At 48.6% G+C, this 25,197-nt stretch overlaps 14 protein-coding genes across 14 annotated transcripts; 7 read left to right on the forward strand and 7 right to left on the reverse strand.

The window, feature by feature from the left end:
• Nucleotides 1-679: 679 nt before the first annotated feature.
• Nucleotides 680-1,094, reverse strand: ASPGLDRAFT_36713 (uncharacterized protein; the record flags this gene model as incomplete). Its single annotated transcript, XM_022544724.1, has 4 exons — nucleotides 680-760; nucleotides 828-846; nucleotides 903-943; nucleotides 1,002-1,094. The coding sequence occupies 4 exons, from the start codon at nucleotides 1,092-1,094 to the stop codon at nucleotides 680-682; spliced, it is 234 nt and encodes a 77-aa protein (XP_022399971.1).
• Nucleotides 1,095-3,052: 1,958 nt separating this feature from the next.
• On the forward strand, nucleotides 3,053-3,589 carry ASPGLDRAFT_59025 (uncharacterized protein; the record flags this gene model as incomplete). The annotated part of the gene is made up of 4 exons (XM_022548354.1): nucleotides 3,053-3,166; nucleotides 3,222-3,262; nucleotides 3,316-3,334; nucleotides 3,407-3,589. The coding sequence occupies 4 exons, from the start codon at nucleotides 3,053-3,055 to the stop codon at nucleotides 3,464-3,466; spliced, it is 234 nt and encodes a 77-aa protein (XP_022399972.1). The 3' UTR covers nucleotides 3,467-3,589.
• A 209-nt stretch (nucleotides 3,590-3,798) lies between these two features.
• Nucleotides 3,799-5,613, reverse strand: ASPGLDRAFT_67498 (uncharacterized protein; the record flags this gene model as incomplete). Its single annotated transcript, XM_022549145.1, has 4 exons — nucleotides 3,799-4,232; nucleotides 4,288-5,028; nucleotides 5,097-5,355; nucleotides 5,602-5,613. 4 exons carry the CDS (start codon nucleotides 5,611-5,613, stop codon nucleotides 3,799-3,801), a joined length of 1,446 nt encoding a protein of 481 aa, XP_022399973.1.
• A 1,021-nt stretch (nucleotides 5,614-6,634) lies between these two features.
• hrmA lies at nucleotides 6,635-7,820 on the forward strand (the record flags this gene model as incomplete). Its single annotated transcript, XM_022542811.1, has 3 exons — nucleotides 6,635-7,120; nucleotides 7,214-7,526; nucleotides 7,552-7,820. The coding sequence occupies exons 1-3, from the start codon at nucleotides 6,710-6,712 to the stop codon at nucleotides 7,818-7,820; spliced, it is 993 nt and encodes a 330-aa protein (XP_022399974.1). The 5' UTR covers nucleotides 6,635-6,709.
• On the reverse strand, nucleotides 7,710-8,235 carry ASPGLDRAFT_48683 (uncharacterized protein). The gene is made up of 2 exons (XM_022546946.1): nucleotides 8,116-8,235; nucleotides 7,710-8,067 (listed from the first exon to the last, which is right to left on the reverse strand). The coding sequence occupies exons 1-2, from the start codon at nucleotides 8,164-8,166 to the stop codon at nucleotides 7,825-7,827; spliced, it is 294 nt and encodes a 97-aa protein (XP_022399975.1). The 5' UTR covers nucleotides 8,167-8,235; the 3' UTR covers nucleotides 7,710-7,824.
• An 857-nt stretch (nucleotides 8,236-9,092) lies between these two features.
• Nucleotides 9,093-9,700, forward strand: ASPGLDRAFT_173941 (uncharacterized protein). Its single transcript, XM_022542812.1, has 3 exons — nucleotides 9,093-9,168; nucleotides 9,221-9,569; nucleotides 9,631-9,700. The coding sequence occupies exons 1-2, from the start codon at nucleotides 9,103-9,105 to the stop codon at nucleotides 9,509-9,511; spliced, it is 357 nt and encodes a 118-aa protein (XP_022399976.1). The 5' UTR covers nucleotides 9,093-9,102; the 3' UTR covers nucleotides 9,512-9,569; nucleotides 9,631-9,700.
• A 156-nt stretch (nucleotides 9,701-9,856) lies between these two features.
• On the forward strand, nucleotides 9,857-10,662 carry ASPGLDRAFT_477463 (uncharacterized protein). The gene is made up of 2 exons (XM_022546744.1): nucleotides 9,857-10,123; nucleotides 10,169-10,662. The coding sequence occupies exons 1-2, from the start codon at nucleotides 10,097-10,099 to the stop codon at nucleotides 10,619-10,621; spliced, it is 480 nt and encodes a 159-aa protein (XP_022399977.1). The 5' UTR covers nucleotides 9,857-10,096; the 3' UTR covers nucleotides 10,622-10,662.
• Nucleotides 10,663-10,702: 40 nt separating this feature from the next.
• ASPGLDRAFT_67499 (uncharacterized protein) lies at nucleotides 10,703-11,515 on the reverse strand (the record flags this gene model as incomplete). Its single annotated transcript, XM_022549146.1, has 2 exons — nucleotides 10,703-11,415; nucleotides 11,482-11,515. 2 exons carry the CDS (start codon nucleotides 11,513-11,515, stop codon nucleotides 10,703-10,705), a joined length of 747 nt encoding a protein of 248 aa, XP_022399978.1.
• Nucleotides 11,516-12,993: 1,478 nt separating this feature from the next.
• ASPGLDRAFT_48686 (NMT1/THI5 family protein) lies at nucleotides 12,994-14,264 on the forward strand. Its single transcript, XM_022546948.1, has 4 exons — nucleotides 12,994-13,098; nucleotides 13,150-13,321; nucleotides 13,372-13,521; nucleotides 13,574-14,264. Exons 1-4 carry the CDS (start codon nucleotides 13,064-13,066, stop codon nucleotides 14,240-14,242), a joined length of 1,026 nt encoding a protein of 341 aa, XP_022399979.1. The 5' UTR covers nucleotides 12,994-13,063; the 3' UTR covers nucleotides 14,243-14,264.
• A 77-nt stretch (nucleotides 14,265-14,341) lies between these two features.
• Nucleotides 14,342-16,763, reverse strand: ASPGLDRAFT_152091 (arylsulfotransferase family protein). Its single transcript, XM_022542295.1, has 2 exons — nucleotides 16,103-16,763; nucleotides 14,342-16,049 (listed from the first exon to the last, which is right to left on the reverse strand). The coding sequence occupies exons 1-2, from the start codon at nucleotides 16,511-16,513 to the stop codon at nucleotides 14,463-14,465; spliced, it is 1,998 nt and encodes a 665-aa protein (XP_022399980.1). The 5' UTR covers nucleotides 16,514-16,763; the 3' UTR covers nucleotides 14,342-14,462.
• Nucleotides 16,764-17,037: 274 nt separating this feature from the next.
• erg20 (bifunctional (2E,6E)-farnesyl diphosphate synthase/dimethylallyltranstransferase) lies at nucleotides 17,038-18,151 on the reverse strand (the record flags this gene model as incomplete). The annotated part of the gene is made up of 2 exons (XM_022540852.1): nucleotides 17,038-17,961; nucleotides 18,032-18,151. 2 exons carry the CDS (start codon nucleotides 18,149-18,151, stop codon nucleotides 17,038-17,040), a joined length of 1,044 nt encoding a protein of 347 aa, XP_022399981.1.
• A 558-nt stretch (nucleotides 18,152-18,709) lies between these two features.
• Nucleotides 18,710-20,931, forward strand: ASPGLDRAFT_36720 (anaphase promoting complex subunit CDC23; the record flags this gene model as incomplete). Its single annotated transcript, XM_022544725.1, has 4 exons — nucleotides 18,710-18,813; nucleotides 18,875-19,592; nucleotides 19,644-19,827; nucleotides 19,880-20,931. The coding sequence occupies 4 exons, from the start codon at nucleotides 18,710-18,712 to the stop codon at nucleotides 20,929-20,931; spliced, it is 2,058 nt and encodes a 685-aa protein (XP_022399982.1).
• A 220-nt stretch (nucleotides 20,932-21,151) lies between these two features.
• On the reverse strand, nucleotides 21,152-24,364 carry ASPGLDRAFT_129087 (ATP dependent DNA ligase domain protein; the record flags this gene model as incomplete). Its single annotated transcript, XM_022540855.1, has 2 exons — nucleotides 21,152-23,168; nucleotides 23,217-24,364. The coding sequence occupies 2 exons, from the start codon at nucleotides 24,362-24,364 to the stop codon at nucleotides 21,152-21,154; spliced, it is 3,165 nt and encodes a 1,054-aa protein (XP_022399983.1).
• A 293-nt stretch (nucleotides 24,365-24,657) lies between these two features.
• Nucleotides 24,658-25,146, forward strand: ASPGLDRAFT_36722 (uncharacterized protein; the record flags this gene model as incomplete). The annotated part of the gene is made up of 1 exon (XM_022544726.1): nucleotides 24,658-25,146. A coding segment is annotated over one exon (489 nt), but the record flags the coding sequence as incomplete, so codon positions are not given.
• Nucleotides 25,147-25,197: the final 51 nt, after the last annotated feature.

The raw sequence follows: 25,197 nt of genomic DNA on the forward strand, positions 1-25,197 counted from the left end.
GTTCTTCTCATGGGGTTGGGGTTCAGGTTTAGTGTGAGTGGCTTAACAGTATCAGAATCAAGTCTCACTTTCTCCTTGTTTCTGGTGATATCTTTGAGAAGCGACTAACTGGAAGATACTATCACAATAAACAATGCTATTCTGGCATATAGACAATGGTATAATCCGAGGACTCTCCATTCTATTCCTGACATGATCTTCTTCGCTCTCACTCCAGCCAACCGGACGAAGTGACACATGCGTCGGGCTCTTTTCCGAAGGATGCTCGTTAGTGGTAAGTGAAGAATTAAAGTTGAGTCAGTGTGTCTTCACCAAATTTCTGCTCGTTCGGTCCTCAATGCTCACCAGACTACAATCATTACCAGGAAGCGCCCTCACCGAATCATAAAGGCTTTATGAATGTTGCTACTTGGTATCCATTTAGACCTGCAGCAAACATAACTACGAGGAAGGCTTATATAAGTCGTAGAACTTTAAATTGGTCAAGGAGAGATATTTTGTATATGATGCTCCAAGAACTCTGTACAAAAGCGCAGTAAACACATAAACACATAAACCATAAAACATCGTCATAAACCATCGCACCGTAGCGTCCTTAAGCATCAAATGTATAAATCATTGTCTCGTAATTTCCTCATAGAGGGGAACATCTTCGAGTGGAGCTGGCATTGCACAGCATCTAGCTACCGGGGCAGCTAATGCTCTCGTAGTCGGGGCCACCGCAGGGGGCGCCATCACCAGCACCGCTCTGAGCAGTGCACTGCATTGGGTGTTAGTTCACGGGCCCATGTATTGTCTCGGAAGCGAGTTCAAGAGGAAACACATACTTTACCGGTGCTACACCCCCTGTACAAGCATTGTTAGTATGGTATAGATTCAGTTCGGCATGGTTTGGAACTTACCAGGAGATACTATCAACCTTGCAACTGCTACCGTTGCAGACCTGATGGAGTCATATTAGCTTGAACTCAATGGGGAATGGGAAATATCTCAGAACATACACCCTCCATCTGGCGGGCCTTGACTGGGCGGCTTGCGGGTCCAGCGAGGGCAACGCTGGCCATGAGAGCGAAGACAATAGTGGTGGCACGCATCTTGGCTGATTGATAGGATTGGATTTAGAAGAAGAAAGATGAGTGGAAGAGAATTGCTCGAGGATATTGTTGAGAATGATTTTGTTTAACGGCGAGACTTTGAGGGTTTATATAGACCAGGCTGTCGTGTTAAACACCGTGAAGGATCATACCGAGATGTCAGCCTCTCCCACGCATCTGCCCAATTGAGGATACTCTGCGCTTCTCGTGTTATCAACATTACTCGTGTATCGTGGTAGTCCGATAAAGAAACGATGTTGACATGGTCGACCAACAATACCTCTTCCCCAAATGTGAGAGGGGCATTGGGCTGGCATTGGTTAGATGATTATCGGGCTAATATGGATCGGCCCATAAAAAATAGCGTATTGACTCATTGACTGCATATTAGTCGCATTTTTTGAGGCTTTGCTGAGGCACTGCGATAAAAAACTATAAGCATCGACATGCCAAATCTGACCTACATCCGGACGGACCCGGTATCGAAGTCTACAAATTTTGGAATTTGCTGCGAGAATTACAATTGTCGGCAATGATTCCTCCTTGGTACTATTTGCATTACCGAGATGCATAAACGTAGAAGCATGTATTGAAATGTGTACCAATCGGGTATCAACAACTATAAGGTACTTTTGTAATTCAGCCTTGAAGGTCGGAGAACTGTGGGGGAAAGCTTGATTTATTGACATGTTGACAAGAAAAAACAACTATCGTACTTGAACTGTGATCTTCCATAAAGATGATCAATTTCTGATATAAGGCCTTCCAAAACGTGGTAGTTTGAATTATATGTACTGAATTGTATAGTATACACCTACTTGCAACCTTAGTTTGTCCGTTGGCTAAAGATCCTCGATCTAAGAACTTGAAGAATTACCTAGTGGAATCCAAAGACGTCAAAATACGAAGTAATTATGGGTGAATCATTGGCTCTCCGAGATTTGAGATCACTTCGCTGAGAATTTGCCCGGAGATTCCGGACCACATACCATTTACGGAGTTCCACTTTGGTACGGAATACTATACTACGCGAATCGGAGCCAACGGGCTCATAAGATACAGGATTTTCTTACACAGAGCCTCATGAGAGCCTCACGAGAGCCTTAAATATGGGCCCCCGTGGTTGAAAATGTGTCACTCATTGCCGCAATCCATATATATGTTTCTGGGGGCGAAATGCAGACAGTGCCCTAACGTTACCCGAGAAGGCGTTGATCTACAACATAGCCTATACGATCATTTCCCCATTAGTCTTAACATGTCATGCTAGCCCTTATCAGCCATTCATGATGCTCAGAGCCGGTTTCTCGGGCACCAAGGTCGACAAACCTTTCCGAAATAGAAACGGTACAGCCTCGATCAAGTGTTAGTGGACCGGCTCTTTGCTGTCAAGATCGGCACTGGATTCTCTGGGGCATCCTTGTATTTCCTAGGCTGACATTCTTATCTAAATTATGTGCCTTTTAGTTAGCCCTGCGGACAAGCTCGGGCTACATTGGCGGCGGCTACTGATCGAGTCAGACGCTTGGTATGCTGTGTATCCTCTATTAGATACAGGCATAACTGTTGTATATACTAATTGATTACTATGCTACAAGTTGAGTCATGACCGAATGATGTTGTTGGGTCAGGTTGGGATTCGACTGTTGTTGCCTGTGCTTATGGATCGGCACAATGATAACGCTGGTAAGATGGCTTAGCATCGCTTCTTGACATCATACGAGTGCTATGAGGGTCGGGGAACACGTAGTATTTCCCATTCAGAAGGAAGAAGGAATGCCCTCGCAAAGGACGCATAATTGAAACCCATAAAAATAACTCATCTTGAATTCTATAAGACCTCCCCCAAATGCCTCGCTGTTGAGGTCTACAATATCAGCAACATCTTCATTAGTTCAATCACTGTTCTTAATTCTCGATTCCCAATTTCTTTACCAAAGCACAACATAATCTTCACAATGCAGTTCACCAGCCTCGCCGTCCTCTTCATGGCCAGTGTTGCCTTTGCTTTACCTGCCCCTGCCCCTTCCGCGGTGGGATCCAGCACCCTCGAATCTCGAAACATTGTCTCCGTACGTTCGAAGTAATACCCCCCTGACCAATCTCACTGAAGCTAATCCCTTGCAGGAATGCGCTGGAGACAAGTGCCGGGTCGATGGCAAGGACTAGTAAGTTCTATACCATGATGATTATCGGTTTGCCTTGTACTAACGCTATTTAGTAACTGCTACGTTGGCACTGTATGTGACACTCCTAACTAGGTCGATTATGCTTCTATCGGAGCACCAAGCTAACTATAGTCTTCTTTACAGTGCGCGGATGGGAAACAATGTGGTGGCCCCAACGTCAACAACCTCGCCTGCAACATGTAAATGCGGCTTTCTTCGCCAGTGACGACTTATGATTTTGGATAAAACTTCAGTTTGATGATTATGATGTCTTGTGTCTTTTGATATGATGTTTTATGTTTTTATGACAGTACATATGTTGGGCAGTCGCTCTTCGAATGCAGTATATACGTTGGTCTATACCATTTCTCTGATTGTAGCTTCTGTATCGGAGGTTTATTCTTGTCTCATAGAAAATGAGGACTGACAAGGTGGGGTCCCAGAGTTTTCGGAAAGTGTGTCATTTGTCCAAGCCGTAAGCAACACCCCGCGGGTGGTCCGCATGACTTAGAAGACATGAGATTGACATTGAGCCTTCAATCTATAGTTCCACTAAGCCACTTGTCGACGAATGTTAGAGAGGCAGATTCTTTAGCAATATCGGATTTAATATCATCTTCCTCCGAGCTCTCGCAACCAATCCATGAATGTTGATATAAAGATTTTTCGCTTACTGGGTACCCCGTTGACCGTAGCCACTCGAATATTCCACGTGTGGCAGACTCTAAAACTAACTGAGAGGACAGGTCGCAGTCAGGTTGTGCTGGGGGAGCATCGTTCAATTCGCGTGTGGGTGGATTAGCTTCAATAGCAGAAATGTTCATGCCCGCGTCTTTGAGCATCTCGCCATTTCTCAGACACCAACCCCAATACTGATAATTCAGAGAATGACCGATACAATTTGAGTGTAGCTGTACTGAAAGCTCCGTATCGTGAAGCCGTGTTTGGCAATCTAGCGTGCTCCTCATTGCTAGTCATGAGTAGTAAGCGACATTCATCCTCCCTCCGGATCATGGTTCCATCACTGATATTTGGCTTCCCAGTAATAAACGATTGTTCGATTCTCGTCCAAGCAGATGCGTTGAGCTCAAGTGCTGTCAGTCCAATTCGGATATTTTGCAATATAGACCTAGCTGTTCCCACAAGTATCGCCCCGAACCACAGGCTAGCTAATTCTGGGTCGTGTTTTGCCAGAACCTTCGCGAGCATAATAAAACTCTCTTCTTTAACCAGTAGATTTATTACTACAAATGCAGAGTTGATACAGGCGCTGACGAGATTGCATTCGACCCGCGCATCAAAAAATGTGCTGCATAGCAAAGACCGCATGCCCCATGTATTGCAGCTCAGCGTCATGTAGTAGCTAAGAAGTCTTTCATGCTCTGAAATTAGGTCTGAGACCTGTGCCCATTGGGAGGTCGAGGCTGATTGAGCTCGCAAAACTAGCGTTGGAAGAGGAGGCGTGACCGATCTACCATTAAGGAAGGGGATATAGAGCGCAGCGGCCAGAGAAGCGGAGCATTGACCGTGAAGACGGTGACGAGAGCAGAATCTGGACAGGCACTCCAGAGCGATGTCGGATGATGGTGGTTCAGGATTCTCGAGTGAAGGGTGTTTTGCAAGGCTTATGTGTACTTTATCTGAGAGCTGAACAGACCAAGGCGACATGCATGATCTATGGTTATATTCTGTCGTAATCTCCCAGCTTCTGCTAGGAGATAGTATGGCATTCCACCAACTCGCTTCTTCGGCACTGATATCGCTTCCTAGATAGAGCTCAATTTTCTGTTGCGGGTTGTGCTCCGTAGAAGACTGACAGCCCCTGCTTTTATACGTTTTCGTGCACAATGCTCCGGGGAATGCGCCAATGATTCCGCCCACCGTGCAGAAAGGACATACGCCCATGCAAGAAACAAGACCATCAGATAATTACCTTCATCATATCCCGAGAGACCCTCAACTCCGGGCCAACTTGCCAGAGGTGCTGAATCAGATACCTCTACTGTCACCGGACTGGAAACAGCGACAAGTATATTTAATGGTATGAGTTTTGGCTCAAGATGAAAATATTCACCGGATACGGTCCAGACCGACTGCCCGCTAGCTAGTAGGACACCTGGCCCTTCTCCCGATTAATCTTCCACGCACGTAAACACGAAATTGGCTCCTTCGGGAAGCAAGTTGGATCCGCGAAAAGACGGCGCTCTTCCTACAATTCATTTTAGATAGAGACAGCAACGCGGAAGTAGAGGTAAAGCATGCGCATCTTTGAGATGAGATGACCATTGGTTATAGCTGTCATGGAGTAATCGCTCAAAGTCTTATTTTCTTGGGCGAACGACATCATTCATGACAGGCTGTGAAGCTTCTAATGAATAAAGATGGTGATGTTGCCAAACCGCCGCATGAGTTGAGCAAGGGACAGCTTTTTCCAGTCACATAATATGTACAGTTTTCACCAATCAGGTTTCATACCATCATTCGTCCTTCATAATCTAAATATCAAGCTTTATTCTGAACTGCAAGCTAAACATGCTTTTACCAGATATAAAATGTGAGCATTTGGCCACATTTATAATGGACGCCACTGGGTATTCGTTCCGAGCCCTCGAGAAAGATGCCCAGACTGCATTGAAGCACATATGTTCCATATCGACTGGTCCCAAAATACAAGCCTGGATAATCCTGGTAGCCATTGGGCTGAATGTGGTTCTAAGTAAAACCATGGACAATGATGTTCCTAGGCCGATATGCTGTCCGACTAAACTAGTTAGTCCAACACAGATACCTGGCGCCATTGGGGTTACACCCGAGACTAAACACGACCAGATGTTGACGGTTAGGTCCACATTGTGGTCTATGCGAAGTTGAGATGCAAAAACACCTAGCAATAAAGACAAATGCGTCTTATCAAGTGTAGGACAGAGGGAAGAATATTATTCCAAGGGGGCTGTCTACGGTGTTTCTTGTTGCCGGGATTTTTATCAAGTGAGCTTATTTCTGTTCGCTCCCTGTCTGTATCTCGTCCAATGCTTATACAGCAGTAGTACCAGCTGTATTTGAACCAACATCAAATGGCTGGTTTTAAAGTATTTCTAGAAGTTCCTTTCTCGAGATTCCAAATCAGTATATCCGATGTTGACTATCTATGACTTGTTAAAAGTCGCTTAGGAAATGCAGTTGATCTGGTCGTATATGGCCAAATTGACTGGCGCAGATGCATTAAAGCTTACACAGAGAAATAATCTGCCTGCAAAATGACCGGGATAACACTACTGTTTTGACCAGTTTCTCCTACCAGTATAAACGTCTCCTACCGGAGGTCGAAACAAGCTCTTTCTAACCTCCTTTCCCTCCACTTTCATCTGATGTGCTGTCAGCCTCATCTATAGCTCAAATTTCCGTGACTCTATACCGTCCTTGTTCTGAAACCCCTAAGGAACCAAGATGCGGTCCACACTGGAATACTTCATACGGACATACAATGACCTCATCCATAGCCAAACAATACCCGACTTCTATCGAAAAGACCTGAGAGAGCGGCTACAGATACTGTGCTGGAAACGCCAGGCCCCACAGAAGGTCCGCACTTCAAGATCCGAACATGACAGGAACCACAGAAGGTTGCATGCGAGGGATGCTTATATGAGAGTTTTGGAAAAACATCCGGCAATGTTTCTTCCCTTCTTTTTAGCAGTGTCAAATCGGGCTTGTGAAGGCATTAAGCTCGAGAAATATATTGAAATCCATGCCACTCAGCCTAGGATTCAGCTAAATAACACTATGCAGTCGATTATTGAACAGGAGATTGGGAATGCTCGGGTGTGTAACGAAATAAATATACAGAAGTTAAGGAAAGTTCTCTTCGCTCAAGGTTTGTGTCAGATATCTATTTCTTATTTTCCGAGAAACAAACTAATCTGTGATTAAGATACTCCACAGATCCGGGAGCCCGCTACGACGAACAACCCGTGGACGCTCGCCACATCTAATTTAGATGCTATCAAGAATGTTTTTGGCGAATGGGTCTGCTCCGCCATAGAGAATTCCACAACGCGGGTGATCGAGAGAGCGCAGTTAACATTTTCTGGGTTTTCAGAGCCCAGAACGCGGACAGTTAGATCGGAATTTCCTGAAGCAAGCGCTGGAGATGCGGCTGTCTACCTGGACATTGGATTTAACAGTAAATTGATTCTTAGCCTGTTCCCGAGGGCACAGGAAGAGGTATTTGGGCTGTGGTATGCTCCTCAAGGGACGGATATCCGTAAGTTGCAGCCAATATTGCTAAGCCCCCTATGCTAACTACATACTAGTGGATAATGACTGCCTTACACTCAGAGGGGCGTGCGTGTCAGCTGTTTGTTCGATCTTCGGATCTCAAACCTGCGAGACAATCCAGGGGAGCCAACTACGCCAGTGGGAGCTTCATAATTCAATGAATAAAATGACAGATTGTGTTACTGCTTATATATCGCGGAGCCCCCCTCACAACAGCATGATACGTTTGCGTGTCAGTTTCATGGGTGGTTTCAACATAGCTAGATTGTTGCATGCATGACCCGTCACCATATAATCTTTGATTTACCGTAGCGTATCCAAACTTCAACACCCGGAGGAAGAACCATTTCTCCATCTCCAGATGTAGTCCAGATCGTTGTGCCCAACCCTTTCACGAACTTGATTGCTTCACATCCAAAACAAAATAGCCTTCTTTCCTCTTTTTCCGGCGCGATCCAATTCATCGGATGCCTGTCACAGCCATCGAAATAAGAGGGCGGCACAGTGAGGGGCTTCCATAACCCGATCTATAGGTTGTTAGTGTAAGAAGGCGATGCTACATCGATATGACATGCCAATTCACTCTGTGTTATATATGTGTCTACCGGGTTGTAGTTGCCGCTCATAATGAGAGATGCTCGCAGTGTTATTCGTGAACCAGTATACTAAGAGTTTTGTTGAAGCAATATCTGCTGTTATTTCATTCTACAAATACGGACAAACAAGGCTCTTGGAGAGGTCGGACTATTACCCAACCCCGCTATCTCACGTGATGGTTGTTTGCTATTGATTGCATGCATTACCCTAGGTGGTCTTCGACGTGAAATTCCGATGCTAAGATACTGATGACTGACTTTGAGATGGAGCTGTGTGCGGTATGGTAGAACATTCTTCATTGATTCCCACTGATCTTGACCAACCGCCACCGCCACCACCAACTGTACAACTCAAAACTATATGCGACCCATCGCTCTGAAGTACACGGGGTTACCTTGATTTTTATGCTATTCATGGGATCATGGGACTTCCACCACAGGCGCTTGTTCAGTGTCCGTCTGAGTGACAGCTTGGCAGTGGCACAAAGGCCGCTTCGATGAATGAGGATTGGAGTTGAGGTTACTATCACTATGAGCTCCACTTATCACGACATGCTGAGCGCGGGTAGCCGCAAGGGACAATTGCGTGGTACATTACAAGGATCTTGCTTCCCAATATGTGAGCAGAGCCATCAACAAGGAAGAGCCCCGTGCATACATTTGGCGGCCGGGGAGCTACGATCTTATGCATTTGCATGGATCGGGATCTCCTATGTAAACATGTCTCGCGGTATGTTTGCTTATGGAGAGGAATTACAGAATTTGGGAATGGGATTTGAATCATGACGGAACGACATAGGGTTCTATGTTCTCTGCGAAAGCAATTTATTTGGAATCATCGGTGGGCTGTAGATTATAAGTAAAAGCCCTACACGTACTATCTATAGGACAAACTTTTCTTTCAAGTTTATCAAGCATTTCTGCATCCTCATTCGCTATTATACAATCATGGGTCTCCGCAATAGCATGTCCTCCATCCACGATAACATGAAACGCCGGGTACGATCAATAACCCACAACACACAAAACGAGGCAAGCCATAATTTCCTTCTATTATAAAGTAACCAATCTAACAACAGTCCAGATAGCTTTTGTCGATGCCGTAAAAGGACCGGACGATTTGATAGTAATTTTCTGTCGTCGTCGATTCTACGAGCATCTCACTTGGGAAGAATACAAGGCAATCGGAGAGCCAGCAATAACAGCGACTGTCAGGTCTGGGTGGAGCTGCATGGAGATGGACCGATTAGGAGAGTCAATACGTCAAGGGAAATTCAATAAATCGGAGCTGGATAGACTCCGTGAAGAAGCCAAAGATAAGCATAGATGGATCTCTACACGCGAACATTCTGAGCCTGTTAGTGTGTTTGATTGAATGAGCGGTGGAATAGCCAACTGGTTATGTGCGATACATGGGGTTTGTTGTTTACTAGGTATGCGCCGGCTGGCGTCACTAAGAAGGAAAGAAAGGGAATGGAAGCTAATGATTCGTAGATGCCGATAACCCTTGTCATTGTGTTCATGGAATATCCAGGCAGTGCAGAAATACTTCCTTCTCAATCTGACTGGTTGTACTACATCACAGCCAGCCTGGGTCATTGCATGTTTTTCCCCCTCAGGTGTCTACGACTGTAATTAGGGCTCAGTCGAGACCTTTTATTCAACATGGTGGAATCAACAGGAGGCTGATTATAATCAGAAACAGTTCTTCTTATCGACATCTCTAAAGACCATTCATGTCAAACGCAGGCAATCTAGGAGCCGGATACCGACATTATGCATTATGTGCGGCAACATTCCATTTGCTATAATAAAAGTCCGATATAGCAAACCTGTCCACAAGACGAAAACATATAAAGATGCATAGCACCTTCTTTTCATCTTTTCAAATAGACCAGAGGGGCTATCAAGTTAAATTTTGAATGTATACAGTGCCGCAAGGAGAGGTATTTTCTATACCATGGAGCACATACTGAACGAGTTACAGGTACGACATTCCCTTCCATTTTTATCGCCCATGCTAATTTTGTAGACTATGCGTGTCTGGTGCCAGACTCACAAGTCGTACATAATGCAGGACATAGAGGACAAGCAACTGAGCGATGTAGTCCTGTTTGCAATTCCTTTCAACAACAGTGCTGCCCATCCACGGGGGGCAGTATTAACAGACCTGGCTGTCCGCATGGAAGGAGTTTTGAGAGTCCGTGCTGCATACAAATGCAACAGGTTTCTTCCGATGAGCGATGAGGACCCGATTATAAAGGTACAAGCTGCGAATAGCCAGGAACTTAAGAGAGCATGCGGCTATAAGCGTATGCACGGGAGATATCTTGAAGAATATACAAAGTGCTGTCAGTCTCCGGAGGTGCTTGAAGACGATGCCCGCAAGTTGGCGATGGATTGGTTGGAGGAGAATATGGGTTATCTTGGCAGGCTTCTTTTGAAGCTTGGGACTCATGGGGCTTATTTTGGGGATGCTCACTAGTTGTCCAGCTGATGTGTAGTTGGGGAATTTTCAATGGGACATGGCTATCTTGATAATACTATGATGTCAATAGAATGTAGCTCAAAAAGGAGAAACACCATAATCCCCCAACACCCTCCCAACATCCGCGTCCTTCTCCCCCTTAACCACAACCGCGACTCTACGGCCACCATCCTCCGGCTCCGCGGCACCCCTATTGCGCAAGGACTCCACATCCCCAGTAAATTTTGTAGCGCACAAACCCGGATCCGCTCCTAGCACCTTGAACCCCTCATCCTTCAGTCTCGCCTGGTACATCACCATCAGCATATTGACAGCTGCCTTGCTCGTGCGGTACTCAGTCCCAAGGGGCCTGTAGTAAGGCGAGCTGGGATCCGCAGCATGTGTGATGGAACCAGTGCTGGAGCTCACGAACACTAGCCGTTTCTCGGAGGACTTGCGGAGGAGGTCCAGGAAGGCTTCGGTTGTGCTGAGGGCGCCGACGACGTTGACGTCTAGGATTTTCCGGAATGTCTCGCGGTTTGGGCTGGCTAGGGAGACAATTCCAGCATTGTTGACTAGAATATCGAGCTTTCCGTGTTGAGATACTATCTCGGCAGCAGCCGCGTCGACGGACTTGTCGTCGGTGACATCGATCTGGATCCAGGAGGCGGTGCCTTTAATATCAGGGAGAGACTGTAGAGCTTTGGCGGATTCAGCTCCTTTAGCTGGATCACGGGAGCCTAGGATAACATGATAATTGCCGGAGAGGATGAGGTTTTTGGCTGTTTCGAAGCCAATACCTTGGTTGGCGCCTGGACAGTCCCATTAGAATCAAATGGATATCAGATATAAGGGGGGGGGGGGGGCGCATGGCATACCAGTAATCAAAACCAATTTCTGTTCCACGGTCATTTTGTAGTCTGTTATAGAGAAATGCCCAATGCCGAGTCTACTATGTAGGAGTATACATTGCTCTATTTATGGGTTTAAACTCCGTTAACTCCGCTTAACTCCTAAAACGCATCAACACGAAAAGAATGCATTGGATAGGATGTGATATTGATAGCACTATAGCTGCATTCGTGACTGTTTCTGGATGGCCTGTCTGTAGATCAGTCCTAACTCCGATTATGTCGGATTTAGCCCAAGTAGCGGTATCTGTCTAATATCTAGGTTTGGATGCTGCAAATCTTGCCCAATATCAAGCGCCTTTAGACCCTTGCCAGATAGAAGCAATCAAGAACCCCATGTATGTGTGAATCTCAATGGTTGACATGTCTCGGTAAGTTAGCCACATCAGAAGCAACTCGACCACCATGAGCAAAGGAACGCAGAATATTGACTGTCGAGAATCACGCGTCCGAGAACTCCTGTCACTACCAAATTGCCCCCGAGAGTTCTCTCCCTGGGTATTCTGGTGGCGCGCAAACACAATTTATCGAATTCGATGGTCAGGCCGCCCCGCACGTATCCACGGTTGTTCTTTCTCCTATAAACAGTGGCTTGCTGGGTGCGATGAGGCTGATCGCCCTCAAGCTCCCACTTCTCTATCACGATTTTGGGCCTCTGTCGGCGTCTGCAGCGCCATTTTTGAGATTATCGTACGCTTGGTCGAAGATTCCTAAAAATTGCTTTTCTCCTTGGTATGGGTATTTTCTGATACAATATAGCACGAGGGAGCTCTTCTAGGAAGCTTGCCATGGTGATACATAGATACATATCTAAAATGGTACAAGCTATAAGGCACACCGAGATATAAATACCGCTCTGACTTCATTCCTACCGCATTCTTGATCCATGGGTGCTTAGATCGACGCACCACCTACCATAATGCGTACCGCGAGAGCCCTAATAGTCTCACACAAATCGAAAGGTCATGTCAAACAAATTGTTCTCTGACAGTCAATTGGCGCATGACAGCTCCGATAGGAACCGGTGGGAAACGTTGAGTGTTGATCATGACTTCACCGGAGAGCACCACCCCGCTCTCGGAGGGGCATAAATACCCCTCCTCTGCCGCCTCTATTCTCCCTCTCTTCTTCTCTTCCTCTCTTCCATTTCAACGAATTCTTCTTCTCGTTTTATCGTACCCAACTAAATCGCTCGCACTCTTCGGTACGGCACCATGAGCTGCGCAGTCAGAATGGTCTTTTCCTGGGTGGACTCGGGTCAAGGTATCGTACAAGTATAACGTCAATGCAACGCGTGACAGGTGTTCGTCGGTTTGTTCGAGCCATGTGTATCTCTCTCTAGTCATAGACTCTCTATAGAGACCACAAAGATGGCTCGGATACCGTCGTTCTGAGATTATACTGTCATAACTTGATCTGGATAATACCAGCGAAAGGACATGCGTGGCTTGACTCCCTGATCTCTTTTCCGGTAACACGGAAGAGAGATTCAGTGCTTGTAATGCTGACTCGTCGCAGACTTGCAATTGCTTCGTGATACTTGACCAAGATGTCTACCGACAAGATCACTTTCCTCACCAACTGGTAGCAATTGCAAGGCCTTAAGTCTATCAAGGATATTACTAACTTGTAAAGGCACGCTACGCCGTACCACGCCCCCCTGTATCTCGCTCAGTCCAAGGGTTACTTCAAGGATGAGGGCCTCAAGGTTGCTCTCCTTGAGCCCAACGACCCCTCCGATGTCACTGAGATCATCGGTAGCGGAAAGGTCGATATGGGTTTCAAGGCTATGATTCATACTCTTGCTGTGCGTTCACTGCCGGGAAGGTTCATCGGGATATAGCTAACAGGATGCAGGCCAAAGCCCGTGACTTCCCCGTCACCTCGATCGGTTCGTTGCTCGACGAGCCCTTCACTGGTATCGTCTACCTCAAGAACAGCGGAATCACCGAGGACTTCCGCTCCTTGAAGGGTAAGAAGATTGGATACGTTGGCGAGTTCGGAAAGGTTTGTTACACCCCCATCACCGAATGCTATTCATTTTCTAATGCCGTGACAGATCCAAATCGACGAACTCACCAAACACTACGGCATGACCACTGACGACTACACCGCCGTCCGCTGCGGCATGAACGTCACCAAGGCCATCATCCGCGGCGACATCGACGCCGGCATCGGCCTGGAGAACGTACAAATGGTCGAACTCGCCGAATGGCTCGCGACCCAGAACCGTCCCCGCGACGACGTCCAAATGCTCCGCATCGACGAGCTCGCCGAACTCGGCTGCTGCTGCTTCTGCACAATCCTCTACATCGCCAACGACGCCTTCCTCGCCGCGAACCCCGAGAAGGTCCGCAAGTTCCTTGCCGCTGTCAAGCGCGCTACGGACTACGTCCTCGCGGAGCCGCTCAAGGCGTATGAGGAATACATCGATGTCAAGCCGATCATGGGATCGCCTGTTAACAGGAAGATCTTTGAGCGCTCGTACGCGTACTTCAGTCCGGACATGAAGAATGTTAACCGGGACTGGAACAAGGTTACCAACTACGGCAAGCGTCTGGGGATCTTGGATCCTAGCTTCGTGGGTAACTACACCAATGAGTACTTGGGTTGGGCTTTGGAGCCTGACTCGGTTGATCCTTGTGGTGACCAGAAGCGGATGGTTGAGTTGCAGAAGGAGGTTGCTTCTGAGGGTGGGTTTAAGCGGTTGGAGGTTGCTGCCGCTTAAATGCTAGCGGTATTCTTATAAGCTACTCCGTGGAATGTTCGCTCGTTAGGTTAGTGATGACGAAATAAATTAAAAAAAAAAAAAAAAAAAAAATCTTATCTGGCCTTGATTTCTCTGAACCATACTCGTAGGCGTACGCTATCCTGGTCATCTGTAGGATGTTCATATCAACATTACTATTATGCATTATCCAAGTCTAAAATATCCAAATCTATTAAAATTAAACCTTCCCCATCTCTTCATCACTATCATCACTATCCTCCAACCCCCTAACCCCCCTAGCCTTCAACGCCTTCCCCCCAAGCAACGAAAACTCAACCGCATCAATCAACTCCCCATCACTCAACTCCTCATCCCCATCATCCCACCCCCCACCATACCCATATCCACCCCTCTCACTATCCCCATCATCGTCGCTATCATCACCATCAACACCGCCATAACCGCCTCTACATTTCTGTAAACGCCCATAAACCCTCCTCGCCGCAATCCGACGCCTCATTAACCAAACACCCACAGCAAGAACAACGGCAACTGAAAAGCCGCCTAGGAAGTAGCCGACGGGTCGGAGATCTGGTCCTGGGATTGCAGGACCGCCAATGCCAACGATTGGCTGACCGGCGTCTGGATCCCAGTGCGTGAGTTTTGTTATGCCGATGATGTGGCCGTATTTATCCAACGCGCGGATGCGCAGATAAGTCTTTGCGGGAAAAGTGTTGGGGAGGGGGAGGATAGTTTCGAAGCCGGATTTGGGCGTTGCGGATAAAAAGGTGAACTCGGGTGGTTTGTTCTTGTCATTCAAGTCGGTGGGTGGTGGGTGGTCGCGGGTGTAGATGGCTTGTTTCATATCTAGTTCTGGATCGTTGGTTCCTTCGAGAATGTAGGTTGCTACAGTTGTTGCGCCGTTCCAGGATACTGCGGCTTCGTAGCCGTATAGGGCGATGTCGGGGCTTGTTTTTGGGAGGCCGGTCCAGGGGCCTTTGACGATGCGGTCTGAGAGGACTTTGCTTGAGTTGAAGGATGCTGCGGCGCCGAAATGGATTTGGCAGAGGGTGTCGCCGTTGATGCTGAATTCGGTCCAGGCGGGGATTTGGCCGTAGTTTTGGAGGATGTTGCCGGTTGGGAGGAGTTGGAGGGAGCCGCCTGATGGGCTATGGACGTTGGTGGATGGTGTGTAGGTGTGGAGGAGGGAGACTGTCATTTGGTCGTAGTCGACGGTGAGGTAGAGGCCTCGACTGGGACCGTCAACGGTATTGGCATTATTGTCGAAGAGGGTGATCGTATTATCATCGTAGAAGCGTGCGTGGTGTTGGCCGCTGAATTGAGTAGCTATACCACCGGATAGATCATTGAAGCTGTTGTTTTGGCCGCCCAGATTCCAGAGGATCTTCTTAGTACTGCCGTCAATGTAGCTCAGGGCATTGGCCGAAGAGGACGAAACGAGAAAGTTGCCCTTGCTGTCCTTATCGATGCTGTTGATGTGGAAGAAATCCCACGCTTGCTGCCCTTCATGATCGATGTAGGTCCCTGCTTCTGTGTCCAGGGTACGTGGTACCTGGGTGATATCGACATGTTCTGAAGCCCGCCATTGGAAGAGCAGTTTCCCAGTCTCGATGTTGATTTCTTGTACGATGCTATCGTAGATTCGACCGTCTTGGGGGCCGCCAACGAACCGTAAATCAGCGGTTTTGATCTGATATGCCGTGATGACTGCGGTTTCGTCGCGAGTGATATGGAATTCACGTAGATCAACGGGGAATCCATGGGCGCCTTTGATCGTATACGCTTTTTCGTAAGATGAGTCGAGCTACCGTAAACATCAGCATCAACCCGTTTCCATTTGTTATCGGGGAAACCCACCAGGTAATATACCCCATCCCCAAACCCCTTCAACCCATTATTCTCCATCCCAAATCCCAAATACCCCTCCCCCTTGAGCTTATACACTCCAACTGCATGCGTATTCCCATAGCCGGTGTTTGTCCAGACCAAATGCCCATCGCTATCAATTACCATCGGCCCCGGAGTCCGCACATCGCTCCCCCGCGGCGCGAGCAACGTATACAACCCATCGTGGCAGAGCAAACTGTCCTGGATATAATTCAGGGATGGACCAATCAAGGGCGAGGAGCGGTAGGTTTCCGTCGGAAAGGTACCAAGGAGGCCGTTATCGTGATCGGTCGATTGGTTTCGGGGACCGAAGTCTGCGCTTGTAAAGGTTGCAAGCGTTAAGGTGAGGATTATTTGGAGCGAGGATAGCCAGGTAGGCATGGTGGGGTGAAGACTGGCATCGATCGGTCAATTGCGAGGGAGGTTTTAAGTGTTTTGTTCAGGATGATCGATGGCTTTTGGTGAGCACGCGATGGATCGACATGCTCTGTGGAGCCCTGTAAGGCTGGCACTGGCACTTTACGAGTTGCGGATTGGATTCATCAAGTGTTCAAGAGGGTGAGTCTTTTGCTTCATGTGTATGGAGTACTCTGTAGGTACTTGTAATTTGCAATAATAATGCCAGAGAAGACATGGGGAATTCAGCGAAAGTGAAAACGGAAAACAATCGGTGATCTTGGCCGTAAAAGGAGAGAGTGGAGTTTGCCTCCTATGTATTTCCTTCCGTGTTACGCTGAAGATGCTGACATGGATACTTTGATATGGAATCTCTGAATTGGTACTTAGCCCAAACAGTATATACACAGGCATATTTTGCCAGTCTATTCAATTAAATAGGTATTCGACATGATATAAACAAAAGAAAGTACTATCGCTAGATAAACACAGGTATCACTTCTATATGTTTACTTGCTGCGCTTGTAGATCTTGCTCAAGAACGACTCGAAGACCTCCTTCTTCAGACCAGAGGACTCGTCAATGGCAGCAATCTTGGTGCGGATCTCTCCGACAGTCTTCTCCTCGTACTCCTTGTAGACATTCTCAATGTCGAGCTCCCTGTAGAGAGCCTTGACCTTGGCCTCCTGCTCAGCGTCCTTGCGGCCGTAGGCGGAGTCGAGCATCTTGCGCTGCTCAGGGTTGCAGCGCTGAAGGGTCTGGTTGATCATCCATGAGCACTTGTTGTCCTGGATATCGGTTCCGATCTTGCCAATGAAGGCCGGGTCACCATAGGCATCGAGGTAGTCGTCCTGGACCTGGAAGTACTGGCCCAAGGGGATGAGGATGTCGTGGGCCTGTTGGAGGTTCTCGGGGGTCGCGAGCTGAAGGTAGTGGAGGGCCAGAGCGACGGGGAGGTAGAAGCTGTAGTAGGCGGTCTTGTAGGTGACAATGAACATATACTTCTCCAGGGAGAAGTTGTCGAGGTTGACCTGGTCTTCGGGAGCGGTGATCAGATCGCACAGCTGGCCCAATTCGGTCTGCCAGGTGATCTCGTGGAACAACTCGATGAGGTCGACGTAGGCGGGATGAGAGCGGAAGTGCTTCTTCAGGATGACATAGATTCCGGACTCGAGCATGAAGGCATCGTTGATGGCGATCATGCCCACTCTGTCCTGGCGGTACCAACAGGGCTGACCACGACGGGTGATGGAGCCGTCCATCATGTCATCACTGACCAGGAAGAACGCCTGGAGCAGCTCGGTGAGCCAGCCCAGAGTGCTGAGGTGTTTGAATTGTTCATCGTTGAGAGGCTGCTGCAGGAGAGCCAGACCGGTGTCGGGGACGGAGAGACCACGGTTAAGCTTTCCACCGGGGACGTTGACATTGATGGCCTACCAGGAGAGATCACACTGTCAGCAAGCCATTGTTTCTTTGGGTGGTGTTGTCGCATTGTATGCTCACCTTCTCAAACCATTGAACGGCGTTCTCGGGCAAGTTGTACTTCTTCGCGTGGGCCAAGAGGTCCTGGACCAAGGAGGGAAACACGGACTCGAACGATTCGCGAGAGGTGGTGGACGCCATGGTGACTTGGCAGGGGTATGTTAATTAATGTTCTTTCAGAATGCACGCCCAGACCGAATGGCACAAACAATAGCTGCTTTTGCAGTATATGGACAGACAAGGGAATATCGAGAGATAATAGCCAGTGTTAAGGAGAAAAATGCCCCCCGGAATGTTTGCACTGTTTGTTTTGTTGCCCCCATCCCGAAATGGCAATCCGTCAATTCCATCGCATCTTCTCATCGCGTTACATTTATTCGCCTCTTCTCACTTCAAGCAGCACGTCCTGACACTCCTTATCTGCTTAGATTGTGCTGTGGAACTACGATATCTTTTGCCAGGTTCTCTGCACCACTGCAGCACTTCTCACTACTGTTGGGGTCGCACCGCGGTGAGGTGCCGACACTTACCTGCAGTTCATCTTGAGCGCAAACAGTTCAGCCTGCAATTGATCCTTGAGACCCCGTTGAATGTCTGTGATAAGGATATGAGACTGGCACTTGATCGACTCTATCTGTGATACACACCTGCTATCTTTATCTCGCGCAAACCTCCGCCGCGTCTCCGACATCCGACATCATGGCCGCCGGTTTCACGGAAGATAACATCAGAGACCTCAGGTACCGCCTGGAGGACGCTTCCATCAAGTGCTCAGAACGATGCTTATACCAGTCTGCAAAATGGTACGTACAATGCATGATGCCCCCGCCTTCATATCTCGACTGACATGCATCGTGGCGGCAGGGCCGCAGAAATGCTCGATTCTCTCCTACCAATCAATGAATACGACACCGATCCCGACTCACCAATGGGTCTTGCAGATGCCCTGCCCATGCCATCGAACCCATACCTCCGACCTCAGGACCCTCTCGAAGCCAGATTGGAAGCGCAAGAAGCCCACAAGTACCTCCTCGCAAAGACCTACTTCGATACGCGCGAGTATGACCGCTGCGCAGCCGTTTTCCTTCCTCCGACTATGCCCCCGGTTCCTATTTCGACTACATCGCCGAACTCCAAATCGAAACAGCCGTTGACACCGCAGAAAGGAAAGTCGCGAATGTCTGCATTTGGAGGGGTGAAAGAGGGTACCTCGACGAGAAACCCGTACCCGGCGCTGAGCCAGAAGTCGTTGTTCCTTGCGTTATATGCCAAATACATTTCGGGTGAGAAGCGGAAAGATGAGGAAACGGAAATGGTCCTAGGCCCTGCTGATGGAGGTCTGGCGGCCAACCGAGAGTTGCCAGACCTGGCGCGTGGGCTGGAAGGATGGTTGATGGAACGGAGGGAGAAGGGCATGGAAGGTCGCAATCAAGGATGGCTGGAATACTTGTATGGCGTGATTCTTCTGAAAGGGCGGAATGAAGAGGAGGCGAAGAAGTGGCTCATAAAGAGTGTGCACTTGAACCCATTCCATTGGGGCGCCTGGCAAGAGTTGAATGACTTGCTTACGAGTACGGAAGATGTATGTTACTTTGCATTGCGTTCCGTTGGGCTGAAGCTAACATCCGGACAGTTAAAACAAGTCGTCGACCTCCTTCCTCAGAACATCATGACATTGATATTCCATGTTTATTGCAGCCAGGAGCTGTACCAAGCAACCGACGATACCTACCAAGCCTTATCAGAACTCGAAACCATCTTCCCGACAAGTGCATTCCTCAAAACGCAACGGGCATTACTCTACTATCACTCTAAGTGTAGGTTACTTGGTGAGAGCGTCGAATTTCGCTTTGCTGATTGTTCCTGCAGACTTCGAAGAAGCATCACATATCTTCACCGAAATATTGATCTCCTCCCCTCATCGCCTCGACAGCCTCGACCACTACTCCAACATTCTTTACGTCATGGGCGCGCGTCCCCAACTTGCCTTCGTCGCCCAAGTCGCAACCGCAACCGACAAATTCCGCCCCGAAACCTGCTGCGTCGTCGGAAATTACTACTCCCTGAAATCAGAGCACGAGAAAGCAGTCATGTACTTCCGACGCGCCCTAACACTAGACCGCAACTTCCTCTCCGCATGGACCCTCATGGGCCACGAATACGTCGAAATGAAAAACACCCACGCCGCAATCGAATCCTACCGTCGAGCCGTCGACGTCAACCGCAAAGACTACCGCGCCTGGTACGGTCTAGGCCAGGCCTACGAAGTCCTAGACATGTCCTTCTACGCCCTCTTCTACTACCAACGCGCCGCAGCCCTACGACCCTACGACCCCAAGATGTGGCAAGCAGTGGGATCCTGCTATGCCAAAATGGAGCGCCCCGAGCAGGGCATCAAGGCATTGAAACGCGCACTCGTTGCGGGATCTTACTACGCCTCCGACGACGCCTCATCACAACTAAGCGGCATGCCCCCCGGCCCCGGCCGCAAAATCCTAGACCCAGAAACCCTCCACCAAATCGCGATGCTCTACGAACGCCTCGAAGAGCCCGAAGAAGCAGCCGCTTACATGGAACTAACTCTCCAACAAGAATCCGGCCCTCCAAATCCCGAAGGCGAGGAGGAAGGATCATCCGACAACGACGACGACGATAATGACGATTCCCAGCATCGGTCTCGACGACCTCGAAAATCCCCTCCGAATGACGACGATGAAGATACATGGCATGGGACTGGTGTTACGGCGACGACATCGAAGGCGAGGCTGTGGCTTGCTAGGTGGGCGCTGCGGAATGGGGATCTTGAGAGGGCGGATCAGTTGGCGGGGGAGTTGTGTCAGGATGGGGTTGAGGTTGAGGAGGCTAAGGCTTTGATGAGGGATGTTAGGGCTAGGAGGGAGGGGGCGGGGTCTGCTGGGTAATCTTTTTTTCTTGTTCATGAGTTATAGATGAGCTGAGCGTGTGATTTATTTGCATGATACACCTGTATGACATTATGAATACTGTTCTTTTTTCCTTACCATAAGAGCATGTAAAGTCGAAGAGCATGAAACGTTTGAGTTTTCATTTCCTATTCCACAAAGCTACATTATACTAGCAATGAAGCCATACAGCTTTGGAGTTGTTTCAGCAAGCGACTTTCTAATCACATTCAGATGTATACGTTTGCCCATTAACATGCACCAACGGTTCAATCAACACAAATTCCCCCAAGCAGCACAACTCTTCTTTCTCAAAACCAACAGAGATATTGAACCCTTTCGTCTGACCCAAGATAGGCAAACAAGTCGGTGTGATATCATCATCAGGATTAGTACAAGGAATCTCATCCGCAATCGCACTCGATCGCCAGCGTACAGGTTGTGCCGTTGTGACCGCAATGGCAGTGGCAGTACTCCACGAGACGCATGCATAGAAGTACGCATTGCTGATATTCTCCCAGGTTGCGCGAAGACAGAATCGTGTATCTTCCGGTCCAGTGCCCAAGTTTAGGACCTTTGAGTCGAGGAAGAAGATTTTGCCGGTTGGTGGGAACTTGAGGACGGTCCTAGGTGATTGAGAAAGGGACTTGATGATATTGAGGATCTCTAGGCCCAGGGTAGATGGTTGGGGGATTAGGACTAGGCCTAGAGATTGGTTTTGGGAGGTAGTGCGTGGATGGTAGGTCATTGCCTGCAGGAGGTCGTCTGGACTGCGAGTTGCGTTTGTGGGATGGTATTCGTCGGAGGTTGAAGAAGGGCATAGATACTGCGGGAGCGTTAGGAGAGGTGATTTGAGGTCGAATTGCTGCCCTCTAGTAGTAGAAGAAGCTGATGTTGGGGTAGGGTATCCGGTTTTATTTGTAGAAGCCCCATCGACATTAGTTTTCAAGGGACGGGGAGCAGCTGGAACCTTTGCATTGTGACTTTTTGTAGTAACATTCCCTTCTATATCATTGATGTACACGGAAGCTGCCAATTTATCAGGACGTATGTTGTCTTTTCGTGGTCGTGCTTTTTGGTAAGACGACTGGTTGGGGTTCTCAGTCAAAGGATTTCCACGTAGGCCTGACACGCTGGTTGATGAAGTGGTTCCAGCCGTATTATCCATGTATATTTGGATGGGATTTCCATGATCATTGGTTATTGCTGTGCCCGATTCGTGGGTGCACGGGGGAGTAGGGAGCATAGCAGTGCTGTTGGTAGTTTCAACAGAACCTTCATCATCCGATTCAGATGTCGAGCCAGACTCAGACAACATGTTCTGCGATTCACGGTTGATATACTGGCATGCTCCGTTCGCCAGCTTCAAACGTTTGCACCAATGCTCTTGGGACGAATCATCCTCCGCAGTAACTGACCGCGCTTTTTCTGCCATCTGCTGCAGTTCCTGAAACGACGTCGCATCCTGGAACGTCCTATCCCAATGAACTTTTAATATGCGAGGAAATCTCAGCGCGAAATACCTGGCCCCTGAGGGCTTTTCAAAGCCGCTCCCCAGCATTTCAACAACAAAAGGTGTCCTGAACATTACACCCATAGATGGAAGGTTCGCTCTCTCGTATTCGAATTTGGAGTCAGGGTTGGAAACCGGGTCACAAGCGACGAACTCGCCAAATTGATTTAGAATCTGCATATTTTGTAAACTCATGCAGTGGTGGTCGATAACATCAACGACCCGAAATTGAGGCGTAGCTCCAAGTTGTAAGACGGCATTTTTATTGAGTAGACAGCCGATGAAAAAGTGCGTCCACAGGAGCTTAGGAATCCGTTTTAGCGCATTGACATCTCGAGGTTCATATTTTGCGCCTATCAGTGCAAGGTCCAATGTGTCACCCAGCCCTGGTATGTAATCCTTCTTAAGCTTGATCCATCGACCAAAGGTGCCATTTGTGTTGCTGGGGAAGATAGAGAAGTAGGGATCTTCACATCCTTTTAACACGAATCCCTCCCATAGCTGTACGATACCCTTTGCGAAGATCCTTTCAAGCCGATACGGACTGTCAGGTCGGGAGAAATCCAGGATTTGCTGTTCTGAAATATCGGCGCGTCCGTGGATAGGCTGTACTACATCTTTCAGCAAAAGCCTCCTCTGTCGGTGCACTTTTTTCAGGCAAACGTCATCGTCTAGAGCCAGGATATCGAAGAATACGACCATTAGGTGTTCGTAAGGTTGGGGCCTAGGTAGGTCAGATATAGGGCTTCGCATTGTGTAGGGGTTGGCATACAGAGAGTCATTTTCCGTCCCAATGAAGGTCCCAGACCGCGATATGAATTTACGCAATTTATGGAAATTCATGATCCTACCATGTTTGTCGCTCCAGATAAGCAATTCACCTTCTAAGATGCAGCGTTTGGAAAACTTGCACTTAGGGCTTCCTATTCTCAATGCGTCCCGGAGAGCTTCGTGAATGCCCGATCTATCCATAGTAGAATCTTTGCCACTCTTCGAAAAGATTTGGATATTCGGATGCTTCGAGAGATCGATATGTATTTGGCAGTACTCCCCATCATACTTCCTTTCTATGCTCATCCTCCGTCGGTCTACCATTCGACAGCAGTGTTTGATACTTCGAGCTTTGTAGTAGTCTGGCCGCCCTATCTTAACTCCCATCTTTGGATTCAGACAGTCCAGGGTTATGGCAGCAAGGTCTTGTGCCAGCCCTGGCTCAGGATGAGGGGGAAACCGACTAATCTTCTCGGAGGCTAGCGTGTCCAACGCAGAATCGAAGGAGTCCTGGAAAAGAAACAGAGACGGAAGCAAGAAATGGAACTTCCTCAGAATATAATTCACCGGCAGCATAACCGGAGAAAAGCTCTTCAGTATCATTCGTGTGAGCCATTTCGCGTCCCTGCTACTCATCCGCCGATATAGAGGACCAAGACACTTTTCCACGTCAACTGCGGTATGCTGTCTCCGTACTCGAGAACCCGAGAACTTGCATCGCGAGGCGAGCCGTATCAGCACCGTGTCTATCTCTTCCACAGTGACCTCTTGTCCATCACAGATATGGTTCTCCGCCTGTCGCATCACATTCTCCACGCATTCTCCCAAGTCCACTCCACCGGATACCCGCCAGCGTTCGAGTTCCTCTCTTCGCGACATCCCGAGTAGAAGACAGCGACCAATCACTCGTGCTAGCGACGTATGTTGTAGCCAATAGACCCTTTCCGGAAGCTTCTCGGGGAACAGGCAAGAGAGCAGGGCCCGCTGGTCCGTGTCTTTGTGGTGGATTCGCTTTTCATGCTGGGCGAACCACCTGGTCACGACTTTGATATCTAAGTCGCTATTCTTGGCTGCGGTGGAAGCTTTCACGACTCGAGTATTATCTAGATTCGAGAGTAAATCACACAGAAAGGAGAATTTGAACCCCATTTCCCCGTCCTAACCAGTCGGAAATTGCTGCGGTCACAGCGTTCACTTCGTACATCGCGTCAGAAGAGATTCTCACGCGTTAACACAGGCAGGATTCAAATTGCGACGGCATATTAAGAGTCAGGAACTGGCAGAAATTCTCCATGAGTGATACAGAAGGAGGGGTGTGAGAGCAAGCATGACGCGAAGGGCAAGACCCGAGGGCGCGTCCATGAAACACGAACCCACGTGACCGTACTTAGGAATATGATGGAATGAGTGCTTGGCTATCTAAACCGATTCACGCTTACACAATGAGCACCACGGGCATCAAGAAAAGAATTGCCCCCGCTACCCAGGCGCATTATCGCCTGCGCTCTACTAAACTGCGAAAGGAAAAAGGACCCAACCTGCCCAATGGAGTGGCGGACGCCATCATGCGCGAGGCCTCAGAGGCCCATGAGACCCCGACTGTGCCTCCCCTCGACCCCGCCCATCAACCAGTACAGATAGGACCAGAGACACCACAGCAGGCTCAACACTTTCCTAGCCTAGCCCCTGAGAACCAATACACGGGCCCACTGCCAGCGCAGGACACCCCCCCGGCATCCCCCACCCATGACCCCCCCCAGAGCCAACTGAGCCTCGAACTCCACAACCATATCACTGCTGCAGTGACATCGCGCACAGCACAGATCAAGTCCACAGGTGATGAAGTCCTTGAACTTGTCTCAGGGATCAGCCAGAAGATTGCCAATTGGGAAGAGAAGGGTTTGGAAGGAGCGGCCTCCCTAGGCAGAGACGTCAGGACACTAGTTCTCAATTTCAGCAAGAACCTGGCAGATGGACACCCT

Source organism: Aspergillus glaucus, assembly GCF_001890805.1.
Source record: "Aspergillus glaucus CBS 516.65 unplaced genomic scaffold ASPGLscaffold_13, whole genome shotgun sequence".
Lineage (NCBI taxonomy): Eukaryota > Fungi > Ascomycota > Eurotiomycetes > Eurotiales > Aspergillaceae > Aspergillus > Aspergillus glaucus.